Here is a 20,250-nt window from a genome sequence, read left to right as displayed (position 1 = left end):
ACTCGTTCAGTCTTTAGTGTGTTGCGTGTCTTTACTTAATCTACTCTTCTAAATCCGGTTTTGCCTTACCCCATCCAATCCGTGGCGTTTTGTTTACAAATCGTGTTTTAAAAAATGCAAGATCTTATTCAAATGAATTTGTTCACTCAAGAGATAAAGTTCTTCACGTTTTAGCAAAATTCAAAAAAATAAGAAAACGACAGGAAATCTGACCTATACAAGTGAAATTAAGTTAACATATATTATTTTTTTTTTTAAAAGAAAGTTTTCTTCAGTGGTAAATAACGGATCCGTTCTCGGCGAATGGTGTGCTCTCGTTTTTTTTTTCTTCTCGAACAAGGTTTCGTGTTGACATTCCCCACAAACTTCTAAACCAGCGAAAATACAGTAAAAACCCGTCAGTACAAGCCTAGCTTTTCCAGGTTAGCCTTAACCGGTTCTTACATATATAAATAATTGTTAAAACAAATTTAGGCTTAATAGCTATTAAAAATAAATACCTATTAAAATAGGTTCTTATTTTCTAAGGAAAATTTACATTGTTGCTTATAGAACTTTTAGTGATATTCGGTGATATTATTTGTATAAAATTTACATACCACACAGGTGTTTTTGTAAAAATGAACACTAATCATTTAAAACATGGCTTTGTATAAAGTAAAGCCTTGTCCTAATTTATTTTTCCAAAAGTACACATTTTAATCAGATTTTAGAATATAAGAACCTCCGTTTTTCCGATTTTAGGCAAAAAAGGTTCTTATAAAAATGAGATCTCAATCGCAAATTTAACAGGTTCTAAAATGTTAGGTTCTTACTCGCGGGATTTTACTGTATTAAGGTCGCGACTTGTCGCAGCGACTGGTCTCTGTGACAAGTCGCTCCGTGTGTACTACTTCAAAACAAGCCACTGCGGCAAGGCGCTTGATACGCAGCGAATTTAATTTAAAATAGTGGTAATGTGAACTAGTTTTCTAATTCAATATGGCAAAAATACATGACGCTCTTTCATTGGTTAATTTATATCATATTTTGAGGTGTGCACACGCTGCGACAACGCTGCTTTCGCTCATATTGTCGCTGCGAATTCAAACTGGTTGGAATTCGTGCGACTGATCGCAGCGACAAAGATTGTCGCAGAAATGCACCATGTCACACGAGGCAACATTTTGCATCAACTTGTTGCCGCGACATGTTCCAGCGACTTGTCGCCTAGTATGTCCCGACCTTCATCCGCCCGCCTCTCAAGAGGGTCTCAATGGGGTTAACCGTTAGCCGTAAAACGGCCAAAAATTTAGCCGTTAGGGTATAATATGTTAACCGTAAAAAATTGGTCGGTAATTATAAATAAACCAAACTAGTTCACTTAATCGTCCCAGAATGGCCCTGAGACCTAAAATATTTTTTCAATAATGGAAATTAATTTTTAACTTTTTAAAACAATGAACATTAACTTTTAACTTCTGTTAACCGTTGTGGAAATAAATTAACCGTTAGCCGTAACAAAGCCAAAATTTTAACCGTTGACCATTAAGACCCTCTCTCAAGGGGGCCTGACAACAAATAAGCCACTGGGAGCTCTATAAGTAAACTCCACGGTAAGGCACCGCCCTAATGGGGTAACCTTTTCAGTTGAGGTATAAAAAAGGGTTAAGATTTCTCCTGAGTTGAGGTATAGGAAAAGGAAGGGAAAAGCGTATTAAAGGGACCTTGCAAAAAATCGGACCAGACGCGTCTTTAGTTTAAACGTTTAGAATGCAATAAATCTTCTGTAGGGATGTGGAAGGGATACCATTTTCCAAGGATGGTATATGAAAGGGTTAGAATTTACGCTAAAAATTGTATATAATAAGGAAGGGATTTGGACCTTGGGACCGAGTCTTCCTGTATAAAACTTCGTTAAGTACCCCCCCCCCCCCCCACCCCTGATAAAAAGAGGGCAACTATAAAACTAGTTAACATTTGCTCTGTTTATTTTATTCAGCAAATAAAAACCACACTTTACAATCGACATAACGTTTAATAGTAATAATGGTCTTCTGGGTAAGCAAGCCTTTTTAAGGATTACTCGCTCACTAAATTGAACAATCAAATAAAATCTAGTCTCTCGGATTTGATAACTTTAAAAATACAGTTTCAGGCGTTTGCAGTACTGGCTGACTTAAAAAAATAATGTCTGAATCTTACGTTCAAGTAAATCTGTCGCTAAACTTTTACATTTTTTGCCTCTCACAGCGGCCATCCATCAATTATATAAATCACAATGATTTACACAGTCTTACAAGCTAAGTGTAACTATCAATAACAGAGAAATCAAATATGAAAGCACTGTCCTTTGATGTGACAAAATCGTTTAAAGATGCAATCAGTTCAGCACACATAATTTTGAGCGAAATCCTCCAAGACATCCTTGTTACTATCACGTTTCTTGGGCCACAGTTTAACAAAGGAGTTCTTGTCTAGCTGGTATTTGCCGGTCTTATCCTGCCCCATGAACAAGTACTCTTTGCCTTCCTTCAGGTCTGGACTCTGACACGCTCCACGCTTCGTGAGTTCTATTCGCTGTTTAACCTTCAAGTTCTTGTTGCCTTGTTGAATGATTTGCCTCACTTCGACCACGTATGTGAGCATAGCATTTTCTTCATCGATCAGTAGGACTCTACCTTTTATAACTGTTGAAAAAAAAAACCGATATATAGTTGTAAATAATTGAGAATTTTTAAAGGCATTATTTTCTCGTGCAGCAGCTTTCACCGTCCTAAATATTTTGCATTCACATGTGTGGAGACTGGTACCTAAATACGTAACGGGAACGATGAATCTGTTTCTATCGTCATACCAGTTCACAAACGTAAGAGATTTAAAATTAGCGAGGATCTTTTAGACAACTCCAATAAATAAATAAATAAATACATAAAGAAATCAATAAGAATTTACAGTGGCACATCCACAGTGTTGCTATTCGTCCACTGTTTCTAGATCAAATTGGAATTGACAAAGACAGCGGTCTTTCTAGCCTTCTGTTTATTATGAGAAAGCCGGAGATTATTTTGAGGGGTGAGCCTCAAAGGGGAAATGAGTTTAAGTTAGCAATAGACAAAAAACAATTAATAATAATAATAATAATAATAATAAAATAATAATAAAAAAATGGCAAAGTCACTCGGCTCATCGCTAAAAAATGAGAAAAAAAAACGGCCAGGAGAGCCCATAGTCCTACTTAAAACAACTCTCAAAATTTAAGAAGTGAAATCTTACCGTATTGGTATTTTTCACAAGCTAATCTGATCAGCTTGTCCACGTTCCCAATAGGAGGATCTTGCTGAGCGCACTGATCTGAAACAAGATTAGATAATAATAAATTTATTCTTGGTAATGAAACAATTTGATTGGCTTGATCTCGTGTTCATGAAATTCATTGTTGGAGGTAGAAGACTGGTGTAAAGTGATGTGAAGTGTAATCGAAATGCACCAATAGCAGCGACCCAACGCGCCATTTATAGCGACGCGTAAACAATCGACCTAATCGCCTGATGAAGAATAGCAGTGTTGCAGTCGAAACGTCGCGATCAACATCTCAAAGCGATTCTATCGTGAGACAAACGAATAAACGGTCATTCCTTTCTTAAGGCCTGTTTATATGGAGGAGAGTTGTCCCTGGTAGGAGGGTTACCCTCCATACCGAGCCACCCCGGGCGAGAGAGCTTTTCCTACGTTTCTTTATAAATAGCTGCGAACTGTTTATATGAGAAATTGCAAAGTTGGCTCGGAGGGCAGGGTGACCCTGGGTGGAGGGTCACTCGCTTTGAAGGCAGGGTGACCCTGGGGAGCGAGCCAACTTTATTTCATATAAACAGTTTGGTTATTTTTGCCTCGCCTACCAGGGACAAGTTGACACATACAGAGCATGCGCAAACGCTGCAGTCGACCAAAACAAAATTGCAGATACATTGAAATCGAAGTCGGAGGTAAATTTGTCCAAAAAATGGTCGTGGTCGATGTTTCAGCGTTCCTTATTTAAAAAAGGCAGACATAATAGATGTTTCAAAACAACTCTCGCCAGTCTTTTAAACCGAGAGGGCCAAGTTTTGGCTCGGTCAACAGGGACAACTTTTTCATATAAACGCTCGGCAAAAGATAGCTCGGGGGAGAGGGTAGCCCTCCTACCAGGGACAACTCTCCTCCATATAAACAGGTCCTTACACCACAATGAACAATATTCACATCTTTAATGACATCTCCACCTTTTGTTTGTTGCACACTTTCATTTAATTTTGCTTTACAAGTCGCCCTTAAAAACCGTCTCCTTGGTCATCACCTTAGACACATATGGAACCTACCAAGTTAAATTTCGGACCAGTGTACGCTGAATACTCCTTTGAGTGTTATGAGGCTGATAAGCGAATGAGAAGGAAGAAGACCTTTCCCGCCTTTTTCCACTGGCGTTTTTTCTTTTAATTTAATCGCTCGCTTACCAAAAACGCCTGTATTAAAATTTACCTTGACTACATTTGCACGATTTGGAACCAATATCGCAGACTCCCAGTTTCAATGGACTGTACTTATCCGGTCCATAAAATACACTGCAAGACTGATCTGTGTGACAAATAAAAAAAATAATATTAATAAGCTGAACGTTTCCGGTTCGTAGAATACACACCAGAAATGATGTTGATCTTATTATTTTATAATGTGGTTACAATGTACACAAAAAATGATACTGATTGATATTGCTCAAATGGTAATAAAGCTGGTCTTTTACTTACCTCAGCTGTTGTCTATTGTCGTTTTAAAGCCTCAAAATGGCGAATTTGGGCGTTTTGGAGGGTTTTGTGTTGACTGTTACTTTACATTATAAGTAACAGTCAACGCAAAACCTTACTTCATGTTATTAGTAATAGTCAACGCAAAACCATCCAATACGCCCAAATTCGCCCATTTGAGGTTTAAAGACGACAACAGACAACATATTATGTAAGGTTACGTTTATTTTGAGCTTAAAAGTAGACATTACTCGAGAGAAGTTAACGATAATAAGACCCTATCAATATCCACATACATTTCATATGGGCACCCTGGTGTTTTTCCTTTGCGATGAAATTTATTTAATTCAAAAACTGAGCATTGCGATTTATGCTCTTTTTCCAACGTTTTGTGACTAGTTGTAAAATCTGCAGTATTTAACAGCCAATGGAAATAAAGATGTTGTTCTCTTAGCTTGGCCTAAAATTTGACTTTCTTGAGCTGTCCCACGTTTGCCATAGCCTGCGTTGCAGACGAACAAAACCCTGGTTATATAACCAGGGTTTTGTTCGTCTGCAACGCAGGCTACGTTTGCCACCGATTACGAGTTTTCCCACCCTTGCTGCCGCGGTTATAGATTTTGTTTCGAATCGTTTTACTATTCTATTTGTGGTCCCTAGGTCAGTACAGCATATGTGATAATTTCAATTTGGTTTTAAATTAACGACAGCGCTATTGGTTTGCTCGTTCATTATTTATTTTATTTAACACAAAGGCTGACCTGGTTCGTAGTAGTCGTACACATTCACTGGCACCGCTTGCACAACACCCACGTAATACTGACGGTCAAACTGAACATCTACACAGAGCTCACGGTTACTAGGAATCTGCAAGAAATAGTTCAAAGGATTGAAGATAGGTAACTGGCCTGTTCTCATTCGGTTTATTTAAGAAGTGTTTTCGCTAAAAATTGTTCGTTACAGGACTGCAAAGTAATTTAACCGGGAACTCAGTGAACAAGATCGGGTATGTTTTGTTTATCTGAACCACTCATTATACGGATACTATTTATGCGCTCGGTATAGCTGCGACTTTTCAGAGAATTTGCACGTGCTGTTCAAATTTTATTATTGTACAACTATCTTCACTATCCTTCCATAACGTTGAGTTCAGACCAAGAGCGCTAAATTAGAATTCTGGCCGGGGTCTTTGTAAGGTACGTTCTTGGTCAAAACAGGCTACTCTTAAGGCCTGGTTGGGCGTGGTTCACACTAGCGACATAACGACATAGACATAACGACGTAAAAAAAAGTTCATTTCTTTCCTTGTGTCGTTATGCTTATGTCATTATGTTCCATGTCGTTATGTTTATTGTTCACACTGGTAACATAAAACATCATCGTGAGGTGTTTGTTTTTTTTTTTTTGCATTTGCGTGACCTTGCCGTTATGTCGCTAGTGTGAACCAGGCCTAAGTTATAGTGCTTCTTTCCACCCACTAGTACCCAAGAAACAAATGGGACGCGGCGAATTCCCAGGGGACAATCCTGGGGGACACCGTAAAATTTCGAAAATAAGCAGACACAGTATCCGGTCCTGCCCACCTAGAAACCCTAAGAATTTTGAAATTTAAATTTCCAATCCGAAATATCCCCCCTCCCCTTTCGTATATAAGTCCTCCCCGAAAATAAGTCCGCCTGAAGGAGGTTTTGATTAAATTTTATATTTTCACAGACCATAATATAACACTTTAAGGAGATTCGAAAATCTTACCTCACTGAGATACACAACCAGTGATCTGTCCGAAACTTCGAGTTTATCCAGTTCGGGTAAAGTATCCTTCAACTGTCAAAACGCGACAAACAAAATTATAAGTGTTAAACAACAATAACATTGAGCAAAACACTTAGCAACACACAAACAACGATTCGAAGCCACAACAACATCAACGACAACAACATCGACATAAAGAAAAACAAAAAAATATATATATATTCATTACACAAACAGCTGCAACAGCTTTTTAAAAGAAAAGCTATTTTGGTAATTTAAACAAACTCCGAGAAAGGATTAAAATTAATTCTAACGAAATTAATTGTATCTACAGCTCTGTATAAGCATAGCAGGACAATGTTTACCTTTTGCAATGACTTCTGATCTGGTGCAAATCCTGTTAAAATTCCAATATCCATAATGGACATTCCTGTGCTTCCTTGTTCCTTATACCTATAAAAGAAATAAAAAAAAATTCCACAGGTTTAAACCACAATAAAAAACAACAACAACAAAAACAATAGATTGCGAGTAGTCTCCCTTTTGTTTTTAAAATCCGTGGAACCAAGGCAAAAATAGCAAGTGATCGAGCGCAAAATTCAAACCGCGAGTAGCGGGAGAGCCAGACCGAGCGAAAAGGGGAGTCTCTCTTTCTCGCTCGGTCTGGCGCCGCTCGCCGCACGCCACTCGAACTGCGCTCGGTCGCTTGCTATTTTTGCCTTCGTTCCACGGATTTTAAAACAAAAGGGAGGCTACACGGAGTCTACAAAGACAATAAAATGTTAACAACGCGAGGAGTCATCCCTTTTGTATTATTATTATTGCTAGGCAGCATAACCCATGAATAACATTATCTTCGAAATCCAAAGGAAGATACAACCGTAATCTGCGGATAAAAATCAAGCTGCGGCCTTAGATATCTATTTTTTTTTAAAAAGACGCGCGGAAAAAACTTGAAAAGTTAAGCCTTAATTTTTCAAGTTGTAATCTATTTCCATCCAAGCCATCCGCGGCCAAAGACGCTTGTTAACAGTTTCAGTGCTCTAATATAGCAATCTTTAATAAAAATGGAGTATTTTTTTTAGGGAAAATCTAGTGGGATCCCTGTGACCGTTTCTTACCTAGTGCAAACTTTCAAGTGAATGCTCTTGACAGGTTGGTGCTTCGGTGGTGGCTTTTTCTTGTCATTACCTTTGCCTTTGTTCCTACATCGTCTTTTGGCTTCCCCTTTTAGTTTTTTGCATCCTCTTCCTTTCTTGTCTCCCTTTTTCTTGTCGTCCTTATTATTATTATTACCATCATTCTCGTCACCTTCGTCTTGTACAGGACCGAACAGATCCACTGCGTTCTCTTCTTTCACCTCCTTGACCGTCGTCTTTAAGTCAAACTTGCAAATTTCACCGCGTGACGAAGGAAGATTGTAGCGAACTTCCACCTTAAAAAAGAGCAAATTTAAGGGGCTTTGTCACGCAATTTTATGTTAATTCTATGACCAACTGGCCATAGAATTAACTGAATTATCAAATATCGGCTTAAAACTATACACAGAAAGGCAAAAGGGGTATGGATGGGCAAAAATCGAGAAAATGAAAACGGATTGAGTTCAGGTAAACTTGAAAAACGTCGGTCCATTTTTTTTTTTTCAAGTTAATCTCAATTTGTATGAAAGTGTCATTTACATTACGCTAGAAATTCATCCTTGTTTGTTACGTGGCCGTCATTTTACCAATAAAAGACTTTTGCTCAGCCAATTTTAAGTTTCGAGCTCTTAATTAACAAAAATTAATAAAATTACCTAATAATAAATAAAACTACCTAATAAAATTACCTAAAATACCGTGATATAAATCAAATTGTTCGATTAGAACAAAACAAAAATCCGCAATTTCTCTAAGCTCTGAAAGGGGTGCACATGGTGCGATATAAAATGTTGTAGTGAATTCCTACGAAACAGGAATTGAAAGATAAAATAGTTAAACTAGCTTACCTCCAGCAGTCCAACTCCGGTTCCTCGGCTTTCGACAAACAGGTTCCCGCCAAGGAAATTCTTAACCTGTCGATAAAACATGGAAGAAAGAAATTCAGAGCCGAGGTAGTGCTAGAAGATCAAAATGGAATCTTCATCTGCAGTGCTTCTACCTTCAAGATCTGCTTTATGTAACGGGATTAGAACGTAACGTATTATAAAGTGGCGCACAAACTTAACTTCCTGATTTGTTTTCGGTTTACAATAACTTTTTGGTTTGCCTAGTTCCTAGGACACCATTTTCGGGTAACGTGGTCCTAGCGAAAAAAAGTGATACGTCACCGAAACGAGTAGTGACGTCTGTAATACCGTGAACGGGCCTGGAAAAAAGCCGTACAGGAACTAGGCAAGTGTCTTTCTACCTTAGTAAACTACTACTTTGAGGTTTTCTTCAATTTAAAAGTATTTTTACACATTAGAAAAAACTGGTTAAAAATCACATGAAATTGCTTCTTTATTCTTAATCCTTACATCGATTTCTCTCCGTAACAGCGCATTTTCTGGTGTGAAGTGTTCCTCTGGTGGCTTCCAGTCAACTTCCACTTCCGACGTCAGTTTCACTCTCAGGTCCAACGCGTTCCCAGCTGTTTGTTCGCTGTATGAGGCAAGAGCTTGCAGAGCCACGACTGTATCCTGCAAAAAGAAAGGATTGAATGGATTCTCGAATTCTCTGAATAAAAAACCGTACTGACTGATCGGTCGGACAAGACATACAACAGTATAAAAGTGATCTCCTATTAATGTTACAAATACTGACCTCCGTGATTTCATTTTAATTTCTTTTGGTCTTCAAAAAACAAGAAAACCCTTTTCAAACAGCAGTAGATCTTTATATCAGTTTCCCAAAAACAGAAGACAGAATGCCACATTATACATGTAGGCCCATTTATGACGAAGTTATCAATGTTTAAATCTTACGGGACTTTGACCGAGAAGTTTGTCAATTTTTATTATTGCTATTACTGTTTTTAATAATATTTTTATACTCTTATATTTTATTCTTAGTTAGACAATATTGTAATATATAGTTATTCTTAATTATAACTTAATTTATACACTTTTTGTACACTTCAAGAAGTTTTTATTTTTCTATTTTGTATTTTTATTTCGTGGCGCACCTGTAAACTAGCTCTTTAGCTAAGCGTGCTGACCACGTTAATAAAGATTGATTGATTGATCGTAAAAAAAGATATGGAGGACTTTTCACCCTTTTCGGAATGGCACCCCAAAGTTAACGTAAACAGGGGCGCACTAAACAATTTGAGGTGTCAAGGGCCAAATTTTATCATCCATCCAATAGGATTGTAGAGCTGGCTATCGCGTCATTTTGGGATGACATCAAATGTAAAATTCTCACTAACAAGTTTGTGTCACTAATGTACTTAAAGCTACTGATAGACGGCAAATTTACACCCAATCTCAACTTGAATCTTGAAATACTGCATACAGACCTGAGTGGAAACGAATCCAACACCACCTTTTCTCTGATTGGTTAGATATGTTACAATAGGACCGGCATAACCAGTGCGTCCAAGGATTATTTGAGTCAGTAGTGCATAGCCAGCGGTCTCCACATTAAGCGCATTCCCTCCAGCGTTCCAGTGGCGTGATTTTTTAGCTGAAATGATTAAAACAAAGCAAAGCTCAATCTTATAAGGCAGTTACAAACTCATATTAGAAACAAATTGATTTTCAAATTTAAAGTTGTTTTCAGATTAATACGCCCTTCTTGACTCCTCACAAGGTAAATTTAGCTTGTTGAATGCATCAGTGGACAATCTGTGCTTTATAAGTGAAACAAAGTTGTAATAGTTTTGAGAGGTAGAAATGTACATTTGCAAGGACTGCTAAAATTGCAAGTGTGCATTTTTCCGTATGGTCTATTTTTTGGAACATGCTATAAAATTAAGCTTATTTTTTTTCAGAAGGTTTTTTTCTGGTGGGTCTACCATCGGAATGAATTTTGCCCTTCCAAATGTTTGGGTTTACATTTAGAAGGGGATGCTGCATCGAAAAAAATAGTTGGGTACAAGATTAGCGCATTGTAACCGATCTTCTCAACAATGGCTATCTAATGAAGCACAACTGAACAAGTTCTACACTCGTTAAAAAACATGACAAGTCTCCGAGCATACTGTAACGGTATAAAATAGAAGGGTTTCAATAAGAAGCCTATGATTGGAAGAAGTTATATCTTTCTTTAGAAGCTTAATCTTGATATAAACCTTATATTCCGGAGAGCTTATTGTCAAAGAAAGTTTTGCGACTGAGTTTTGAGGGTAGGGCTTATTTTCGGAAGGGGGGAGGGTGCAGATATGTCCAGGATTGAACGCTAATGAGATGCACGTTCCTCATGACAGGCATCACAAAGTGTCCTCATTTATAAAAGTTCACCAAAACACACCAAATTCTGTCAAATATGAAGTAATATGAAAATGTCAAATAACACAGTCAAACACGAAGTACTTATTAAACAATACTTGCGTTCAATCCTGGACATAAGTGGGAGGGTGAGAATATTTCTTGCTCAGAGTGATTATTTAAAGCTTACCGTTGTCGTATATAGCACGTTGCACAAGTCGGTCGTTTGCATTGTATTTTTCTTTGCTATCTACTAGGGCCAGAGCATACGCCGTGAGTGATATGCTGTAAGGCTTGTTCAGTGTTTTGTACTGCTTTTCCAAGTAGTCTTTAGCGCGAAGGACGGATGCTTGTGAATTCTAGGAGCAGATAAAGAAAACCATTTACAAAGTTGGACATTTTCTTTGAGGACTTTTATTCAGTAAGAAAACAAATGCATACAACAAGAGAGGGCAGTGTGGTCGAGTAGTTTAGGGCGCTAGTTTGGAAATTTAATCTGATGGTGCTTTGTCCGGGTAGTTCTAAGGATAGATAACGCTATCTAACGGGACTGGCCAGGCCCCTCTATTAACTATAAAGGAATAAATAACTCTCTACAAAGCGTGGAGGAGTTGAATTTCGGGACCACCGAGCGCAGCTCCATCTAGTGCAGGGGAAGGATTTGAACCCGAGATCTTCGGATTACAAATCCAGCGACCTAACCACGAGGCCATGCTGCCTCCTATGCGTGGGAAAATACGGGAAGGAGGAAAGAAGAAAGACTCCTCTTTCCCTCTTTATTTATCTCTCTTCCATTCCCTCCTTGTCCACAAGTTTTGCCCAGTCTTCCGCGACTCTCGCCCTTTAGAGCACAAAAGAGATAACTGGGGACGAGTCAGGGGCAGAGTAGTTATCAGCGGTCAATGATCAGTCTTAGATCTTACTTTAATAGTTTCTGTTAAAACGAAAAGTTTGCAATCCATTGTGCACATACATTAATCCGTATCGCATTCCAAATTGCGTTAAAAATAGAACAGCGTTAGAACAATTATCCTTAATAACCATCAGCCGTCAAATGCCCTAACGATCTTGATAACAAAGCTAACCCGAGTACACCACTACCTGTTGCTGTTGTGAGCGATATCATAAAATTTTGAAAATTATGCGTTAGCTCTTTTCTAAAGTTGTTTTCAACATACCACTCCTTGACACTTGCATTCCGCCAGGGCAGATAAAACAAAAGCAGTCATGGCAACATCACCTTCAGTGTACGCACCTCCCTAAAATAAGAAAAAAAGTTATTTTAAAAGTGTGTTCCATTTGCGAAAATCTCACCAAAAACTTTGACTGTCCTCTGGGGAAAGCAAAACCATGGGGAGCAAACTATCATCATTCAAGGTCATAATGCTTAGCTAATGGAGTGTTCATTAAGTAAATTAAAAACTGGCTTTGTATTTTCTAGAAGCTTTTTTAATCATATTTGTTATTCTTTTCAATAAAACGGCTTACAGAATTCTGCTTGGCGACCCTCCCTCCTCCCCGTAACAATGACTGGTGTTTCTGAGTTCCTGCTCTTTTCGGGAATACATTCGGTAGAACCCCGGTAACTCGAACTCAGATAACTCGAACTCCCCCGCTAACTCGAACTATAAAGTCCCATTTCTCTTGGATTTTACCCCACTTTTCAGTCATTTAAACTCGGTTAACTCGACTTCCCCACTAACTCGAACTGATTGTGTTTCCCTTGATCAAAATTTACCCCGATAACTCGAGTTCTGCTTCTTGCAACTCGCCACGGATGACCATTGAAATATCTCATTAGCTTTTCTTGTCGTGTAATCGGTTTTCAAACTAAAACTGATGCTACAGCAACGGGTCACGTATTTAACTGTCATTTTCCGATCATATAAGTCATACATGCATTCACAGTACTGTATTATCATAAGAATGCACTCGTGTTACAGTTGCTAACGAGATAAGTTTGATATGCACTGTACTGTACACTTAAGTGGTGAAAAATCAATAAACTATCAATTATTTACATGGCAATTTAAATATTAAATCGACCCTGATAACTCGAACCCCTGCTCATTCGAACTGTTTTTCGTTTTCCTTCAGAGTTTGAGTTAACGGGGTTCTACTGTTGTCTGCTGTAGTAAGGGGAAGCGTTCAGCCCATACGCAAGTAATGGCTTCGAAGGAGAGTGACTAGCTCCTTTCGGGCCCCCGGCCTCACTTATTTATTAAGGGTCTACTTATTCTTGCTTAAAAAATAAGAGCGTTGGGTGGAAATACAAAATTGTTACTTATTTTCGCAGGAACTTAATTTTCGCCATTTGGCCAAAAATAGGTAATTTACATAAAAAATACAATAAAAAACATTAAAAAAATTGTCGCTGGTCGTTAATTTCGCAATTTTTTGAAAATCGCGCAAATTAAGTCCCGAGAAAATAAGTAACAATAAGGTATATAAGAATCACCACTCGCGGCGTTTTCTGGTCGTCACGCGAAAGAGCGTTGCGTGACGATTCAAGTAGAAGCTGGGAGATGCGTTATATTTCTTACCACCATCTCTCTGTGACCGACAGCGAAGACCTCGGGCAGAGCGCCATCTGCGCGTTGGGTTTGCATTAGCCAGTTTACCGATTCGCACACCAGATTCTCGTCGATATTAACACCAGCAAATTCCTGAGCCTTGCAGAATACCCTCATTACAAAAGCTGTCAACCTAAACGTTTAAAAGAAATGAAAAGAGAAGAGAGCGAAATAAGAACAACATGAACCACATGTTGGATGTGTTCCGCTCAAAATCACAAAATTGAAGAAATAAAATCGATTTAAAGAAACATAGTGTTGGAGGCGCGCTGGCCAAATGGTAATTGCGATGGACTCGGGACCGAACGGTCCGGGTTCAAGCCCCGGCCAGCTCATTGCCTTGTGTTCTTGAGCAAGACATTTAACTCTCATAGTGTCTTTTTCCAACTAGGTTAGGGGTAATCCTACGATGGACTAGTATCCCATTTAGGGTGGAGTAGAAACACTCCTAATTGCTTCATGCTACGGAAACTGGAATAAGCTCCGGCCTGATGGGCCACTAGGCTGGAACGTAGACTTTACCAAGTGAAACATAGTGCTTAAATTTTTGTTAGTATCCTATCATTTTTATCATCACGTTTTTCTTAAGATTTGATCCAATATTTGGAGGTCTTATGTTCGCTTAAAAAATGATTTTGCAAGTAACAGATTTGCCTACAATGGCGAACCTAGCCTATCTTGTCATCCTGTACTCATGCGTTAGGGATGCAAGAGCCATTTATAGCATTTAGCGTGATGCATCAGAGGAGAAACCGATTTTTTTAGTTCTTCAGAAATAAAACCAGTTCTCTGCATACCGCAAGTCAGCATAGTGACCGCATAGTCACTAGTGCTCCGCATACCCTAGTCAGCATAGCGCTGTCACGGCAGGTCCAGCACTGAACAACCTTACGAAAACCGCAGGGTCAATCACTTCGCAAAGACATGTTTTCCGTACAAAAGTGTTATTTATTACACTGACTATAGAGCGGTTTTCACTTGAGTATCGGAAGACCTTTGCGTTGGCTTTGGTTTGCATTACTACGTTTAGTGATTGGTTTAAAAAACTCGCGCCACTTTCTTAGCCAATCAGAGATAAAACCAAAACCAATCTTGGCTCAATCACGGACGTTTTCCCGCGCTTCGTGCCTGCGACATGTATCAGTTTGCTTCGAGTTTTGATTGGTTTACTGGATTGTCTGTGTCCTTTGTGATTGGCCAGAGTAATTACTTTGGTTTTGGTTTTACTACACTCAATTGAAAACAGCTCTATACATTGTTTTACAAACCATGTGCTTCCTGGTCGACTGTTCCCCCATGCGCTGAACGACTTGTCATTACGACGATAACCTAACTCTCTTTGATAACCTGAAAAAAAAATGCCGCTGCGTCAAAACTAGAATCACACACAAAATAAAATTGCCTATTCTTTCCTTGTTCTTTGTTAGTTTGCACTGAAAGAAGGCGAAAAAACTCGTGCGAGAGGCCAACAAAATAATTCACTGCCAGACAGCTGACTGGACGGAGAGAAATACACGAAGCGAATGGTTTCTTTTTTAATAACAGATTCTGATTTTATTTTCGAATATGATCAAAAGTCAGTGCCACTTTACAAAGCATGAACTGCCATATGCACTACCCACAGTTTAGAATATGTTTCCAACACTTGTCTTCGTGGTCAAAATGAGCGAGAAAAGCTCCCATTCAAAGGCACATTACAGGACTAACCGGATTGAATGAAGCGATAAGCGTTTTCTTCATTGGCACCGCTAAGCTGCTTGGTGTTCATAAGATATTCCAAAACGTAAACATTTGGAGCCATATGGATCATAGTCTGCTCCCCACACCCTGTAGGTTGGCGGAAAAACCTCTCCAGACCACCCTCGATAGTAGTGTTGACAACTGGTCCAAGAAGGTTCCCTGAATCGAAAAAAAGCATAAAGCATTTTTAGAAGCCTAGAAATAATACCGTAAATATGGTACTAGTGATTCTTAAAACTCTACATCAGATTGAAATTTGTCACAAAAAAAGAAGTGCATATGAATTTAATATTTAAAGTAGCAATTGCGTTGACTTGATTGTTGATAACGTTAGACAAACTCGAAGTATCCACGAATTAAAAAACGAAGCACACGTAATTGAGCATCTAAAACGGAACAGTTACATATTTATAGCGCTGACATATACAGAACACATAATAATCACATAGCCGAAACGAACAAATAACCGCAAATAAGGCCGCTTCTGTTTTCCAGAAAAACTGAAATATTTATGGTAATAGTGGTAATAGTGGGAATTGTTCTTACGCGTTCAGCTGCCTTTAAAGTTGACATCAATGAAATAATTACTTACTCACCTGTCAAATAAATGACGGCTCCGACAGAGCCAGGAATGGCTTTCTCTGGAAATTTCAACTTAATGATGTCCAGCTGTCCGTTGGGTCCCAATTGTGCTGAGATAACAAAAAGAAAACACGAGATTTATTACGCTGTTTTGGTGTTAATTGACTATCTTCTCTAACTAAGGTACGGACCATTGTTTTTGGAGGGAGTATAAAAATATTAAAAAAAAATTGTTTGCAGGGCCTAGAAAGACAAAAAAAAATTGTTTGCCAACACGATATGTATAAAAAAGTAGTGTGAATTTCAAAACAAATTTTTGCAGAGGTGCATAAACTAAAAAATAGGTTGCAGAGGAAATTTTTTCATTCCCCCCTCCAAGAAGATAATGATCCGTCCCTTAAAGTGAAATTTTCACCAGATAACGTCTCAGCTTCACTGATGGCTAGTCAATCTAAAGCACCTTTAACTACCCTTATTAATCTTAATTTTCCACATTTTCCTACCATGTCTTAAATATTGACGGGACTTTCAACTGTTTCAAGGCTTAGCTATGATCATTGTATATTTAAGGTACTTCTGTTATCGTTTTTATCGCACCGAGACAAAATCACATTCGACGTGAAAGTCACGATCACAAAATGGCAATTCATTGCACGCAAAACACTGTTCGCTAAATAACAACTTTGGGTTGGCGTAACTGTCAAATTAATTTTTTTCTTGGCCGCACTGGCCATCTTAACTGTTTTTTTATCCAGTCTGAAAAGATCTGAAAATGACGAAAATTGAGACATTTGCTCTTTGAGCTGACAGAAGTTTACACCTTCCTATCATCCTTACAACCTAATCTCCACTCCATACATACTTTGACTTTCAAAAGGTGCTGCTGTGGGTTTTTGCTCTTTGTCGTCTCCATCCTTGGGTCCATCGTTAAGATTACCTAAGTCAATGAAGGCAAAAAAAAAGTTCATCCGGGCCCTTAGTTTTCCATAATAGTACCTTTGAACCAGCTGTAAGCTGACATCCTTAGGGTCTGACAAAGTGTCCTTATGGAAGAGGTGTCCGCTTTTGGCAGGTTAAAAATGTAGTGTTTGCATGTGGCTGAGACCATGACAAAGTGTTCACTTAGGAAAGGTGTCCACTTACGGGAGGTTAAAAATGTAGTGTTTGTATGTGGCTGGGACCATGACTAGTTAAGTGTCAGCTTAGGAGAGGTGTCCGCTTATGGGAGGTTAAAAATATAGTGTTTGTATGTGTATGGAGACCAGAAAAAGTGTCCACTTAGGAGAGGTGGCCGTTAGCGGAGGTTCAATTCGAATTTTGTCTGTAAAGGCTTTTAAACGTTAAAAAACCTCAGTGGAATGAAACAGAAAACTTAAGAGTATTACCGTTTGGATCCAATATAAAAGATTGCGACTTTCGATGCTCCACTCCCTCTGGCTAAAATGAGATAAGCGGCATAAGATTTTATTAGTGACTTTTTGAAACAATTACAAAAAGAGTAACATGCAAGGCAGAGAACACACATTCACAAAGTCGCACATCACGCGCCCATTGTTTATCAAACTGCATTACGTTAAAGGGGCCGTGTCACCGAGAATTTAAGTGCTCTTAAAAATCCAAGGAAAGAGTTGGTATTAACTGGAAATCTACGCTACTAATATTGGCCTGACCTTGCTGAAACATACTGTAATAGTCGTGAAAACTGTCAAAAAGTGGATGAAAGTGACCTAAAACATGAAAAAGTCGGGCCCAAGATTTCAAGTTGACAGTGTCACTTGGAAGAAAATAGCTTAAAAACCATTGATTAGGATTTATTCACATCTTAGAGAATGAATTTATGCCTTTCTTTTATTTTAAAGGTTATTTTGTTGACCAGTGAGCGTACCCTTTTAGTTCTAGCATAGTTCACACAAAACTTAGAAGACTTCTCGTGACACTGTCCCTTTAATCCCTTGCCACCCTCACCCCCAACAGTTCGGTTCATTGGCGGAAAACAATGATTATCGTAAATGCATCGTGTTTGAAGACTAGCAAACGTCACGGTATGCTGCCGAACAATAACAAACTCAGGGTAGTAATTGAGAAACCTCTAGTATAAAGTTAACTTTTTTCACCTACTTCAAAGCGCAAATAAGCACATGCTGTGTTTTTCTACACCCTTTAGAATCAGTTGCAAAGTTGCGTAAGACCGGCATTCTATATTTTACCTACCACAACTAGAAGTTTTTTTCTCAGAGCATCTCCAGCAGAATTCATGTAGGCACCATCAATCTTCACTTGAAGAATGGACGAGACTTCAACTTGTATTTCTCCAATTCTCTTGGGAACAATCGGCACCGCTACAGACCGGGCATCGTTGGCCGGGACATTAACAAGTCCAATAAGAGCAAGCTTGCGATCGGTGGCAATAGAACAAAAATCCTTATCGCCCCTGAGATAGATTTTTGCCTGATAGAGAGAGAACGAAAGTTTAATTAACTATCTTTAAAAGTATTTAAGAACTCAGAAAAAGAAAAAAGAGAAGGTAACTTCGGCGCACTTCTATGAAGATGGGAATCTACCACTTTCCAGAGACAAGTTTATGATATATCGCAGAGAAAGAGCCAGTACAACTGCTGCATCTCTAAGTAAGCGAGCGCTGATGTTATCCAAGCCAATGGCTTTATTGATCTTCAACTGGTTCAGCTGGTTTTCGACGAAAGATAGTATTACAGGTTGGAGAGATAATCTTACACTGCACGTAAAACATTGACTTAGCACGACACCTCTAAAGCCTTTGGCAAGCTTCTTGCCGATACTCGAAAAAAAGATTGTTAAGAGTCTCAGCAATATACTTGTAGGATCAGTTTGCTAATCGCATCCTGCCAATTTGAATTTTTTAATTGCAAAAAAACATACAATTTGTTAGCCACTCCCTCAAAAGCCCTTCAGAAATTAATTGCAAATATCAATGAAGTGACAGTTTTTCACCATCTTCCAGGTAAGGTAAAATCTACGAAAATTTCTCTTTCTTTCGCATGAAAATGGCAACAAAAATGAAAAAAAAATTGAAAAAATTAAAACAAAACAAAAGCTGGTATTAGTGTAGAAGTCGTGAATGAATAAATAAATGAATTAATAAATGAATAAAATATATGTTTGTATCAGTGAAAGAAAAAAACCCAAAGCGTTTACGTACTATACTATTAACGCTTTAATAGAATACACTATTTATTTTCAAACTCACCCTCATTTCCTCATCATGATAGTTAAAGACTGTCGCCAGTAGAGACACTTGTTCTCCCCTTTTGACTGAATATGGCATCTTCAAAGAAATAAAGTAGTCTCGCTTTCCCACAATCCTAAGCGGCGTGGCTAGGCCCAGTCCTGTTTTGTTGTTGATAGCCACGGCCTGCATGACCCAGGTGGTAATGGTGTCAGGTATTGTGACGTCCATTTGGACAAGCCCACCCGGACTGGAGAAAATGTATAAACATTGTAATTTTAAAACATGTAACTCTTCCGGGTCCATGGAGTACAATAAATATGTGTTAAAATGTTTCCCTCATTATTATTAACGAGAATATTGTTATTTCAGTTCAATGAGCCGACGAGAAGACGAGAAGGATATTACATATCCAGCTCCCAATGGTCATGCGAGGAAGTAACTTTTATTGAGACAAATTCTTAGCTCCTGAACACTTAGGACAAAAAAGTTTGAGAAAGTTAGTGGACCGTATAGTAACTAAGATCTACAAATTCGTAAAGTACAGTTGAAACTTATGTTGTATTTTTATTTCAGAAGCAAATCAGGGCATTAGAATTAAAACACTGCATTCCTGGTTCCTGATAATTGCTTTTGATTGCTTTCAGAAAGCAATCATTTGTCGGACATTTTTTTATCTGCCAGGAGTGATGTTTAAAGACTGGAATTTGCCGATCAGACAAATATTGGGAGGAAGGTACATCGTGAAGATTGTTTTTATTATTTATTACTCGTCTTACCCCACAACTTTTTCGTCGTAAATCCATGTTTCCGGGAAGAATGACCTGACTTGTGTCTGATCGAGGATTTCTTCGTCACTTGGGCCAAAATCTGCGAAATCCAGCGAGCTTCTTCCCAGGTATTTTGCGTCTAAAATTTTAAGTCAATATCATAAACAGAAATCCTAATCCTTTCAGTGCTCTAAGCTAGCAATTTTTAATTAAAATGGACTATTATTTTTAGGTTTCCTGCGACACAAATTTAAATTTTGGCTGTTAAAAAATCTGGTAAAAACCAAATCATTCACTTAAAAAAGGTATGTTTTGCTAAGCCCTTATAGCAATATCCATTAGCTACAGAATACAGTCGAAGCTCTCTTAACGGCTTAACGGACACTCTCGTAAGCGGACAGCTCTATTAACGGCCGCCTTGTTTGAAACCCCGTTTTAACACACATAAAAACTCTGTATTTTTACATTCTCGTAAGCGGAC

At 38.4% G+C, this 20,250-nt stretch overlaps 1 protein-coding gene across 2 annotated transcripts in view; it reads right to left on the bottom strand.

Annotated features, from left to right (window-relative positions):
- Nucleotides 1-1,948: 1,948 nt before the first annotated feature.
- The window catches only part of LOC144630687 (complement C3-like), a 170,152-nt gene continuing 151,850 nt past the window's right edge, over nt 1,949-20,250 (bottom strand). For both annotated transcript variants that reach the window (XM_078489062.1, XM_078489069.1), the window contains exons 22-42: nt 19,779-19,908; nt 19,021-19,249; nt 18,006-18,242; nt 17,180-17,231; nt 16,657-16,731; nt 15,809-15,904; nt 15,180-15,371; nt 14,741-14,819; nt 13,443-13,605; nt 12,078-12,158; nt 11,090-11,258; nt 9,990-10,156; nt 9,010-9,171; nt 8,500-8,565; nt 7,634-7,947; nt 6,878-6,965; nt 6,513-6,584; nt 5,522-5,627; nt 4,498-4,593; nt 3,256-3,333; nt 1,949-2,669 (exon numbers count right to left, since the gene is read on the bottom strand). In XM_078489062.1, the coding sequence (XP_078345188.1) occupies nt 2,368-2,669; nt 3,256-3,333; nt 4,498-4,593; nt 5,522-5,627; nt 6,513-6,584; nt 6,878-6,965; nt 7,634-7,947; nt 8,500-8,565; nt 9,010-9,171; nt 9,990-10,156; nt 11,090-11,258; nt 12,078-12,158; nt 13,443-13,605; nt 14,741-14,819; nt 15,180-15,371; nt 15,809-15,904; nt 16,657-16,731; nt 17,180-17,231; nt 18,006-18,242; nt 19,021-19,249; nt 19,779-19,908 (2,954 nt within the window). In that variant the 3' untranslated portion in view covers nt 1,949-2,367. The remainder of the gene's footprint in view (nt 2,670-3,255; nt 3,334-4,497; nt 4,594-5,521; nt 5,628-6,512; nt 6,585-6,877; nt 6,966-7,633; nt 7,948-8,499; nt 8,566-9,009; nt 9,172-9,989; nt 10,157-11,089; nt 11,259-12,077; nt 12,159-13,442; nt 13,606-14,740; nt 14,820-15,179; nt 15,372-15,808; nt 15,905-16,656; nt 16,732-17,179; nt 17,232-18,005; nt 18,243-19,020; nt 19,250-19,778; nt 19,909-20,250) is intronic.

Source organism: Oculina patagonica, chromosome 1, assembly GCF_052425735.1.
Source record: "Oculina patagonica isolate OP01 chromosome 1, crgOcupat, whole genome shotgun sequence".
In the NCBI taxonomy this organism is placed as follows: domain Eukaryota; kingdom Metazoa; phylum Cnidaria; class Anthozoa; order Scleractinia; family Oculinidae; genus Oculina; species Oculina patagonica.
The sequence above is the reverse complement of the archived record's forward strand: the minus strand, read 5'-3'. Positions and strand labels throughout refer to the sequence as shown.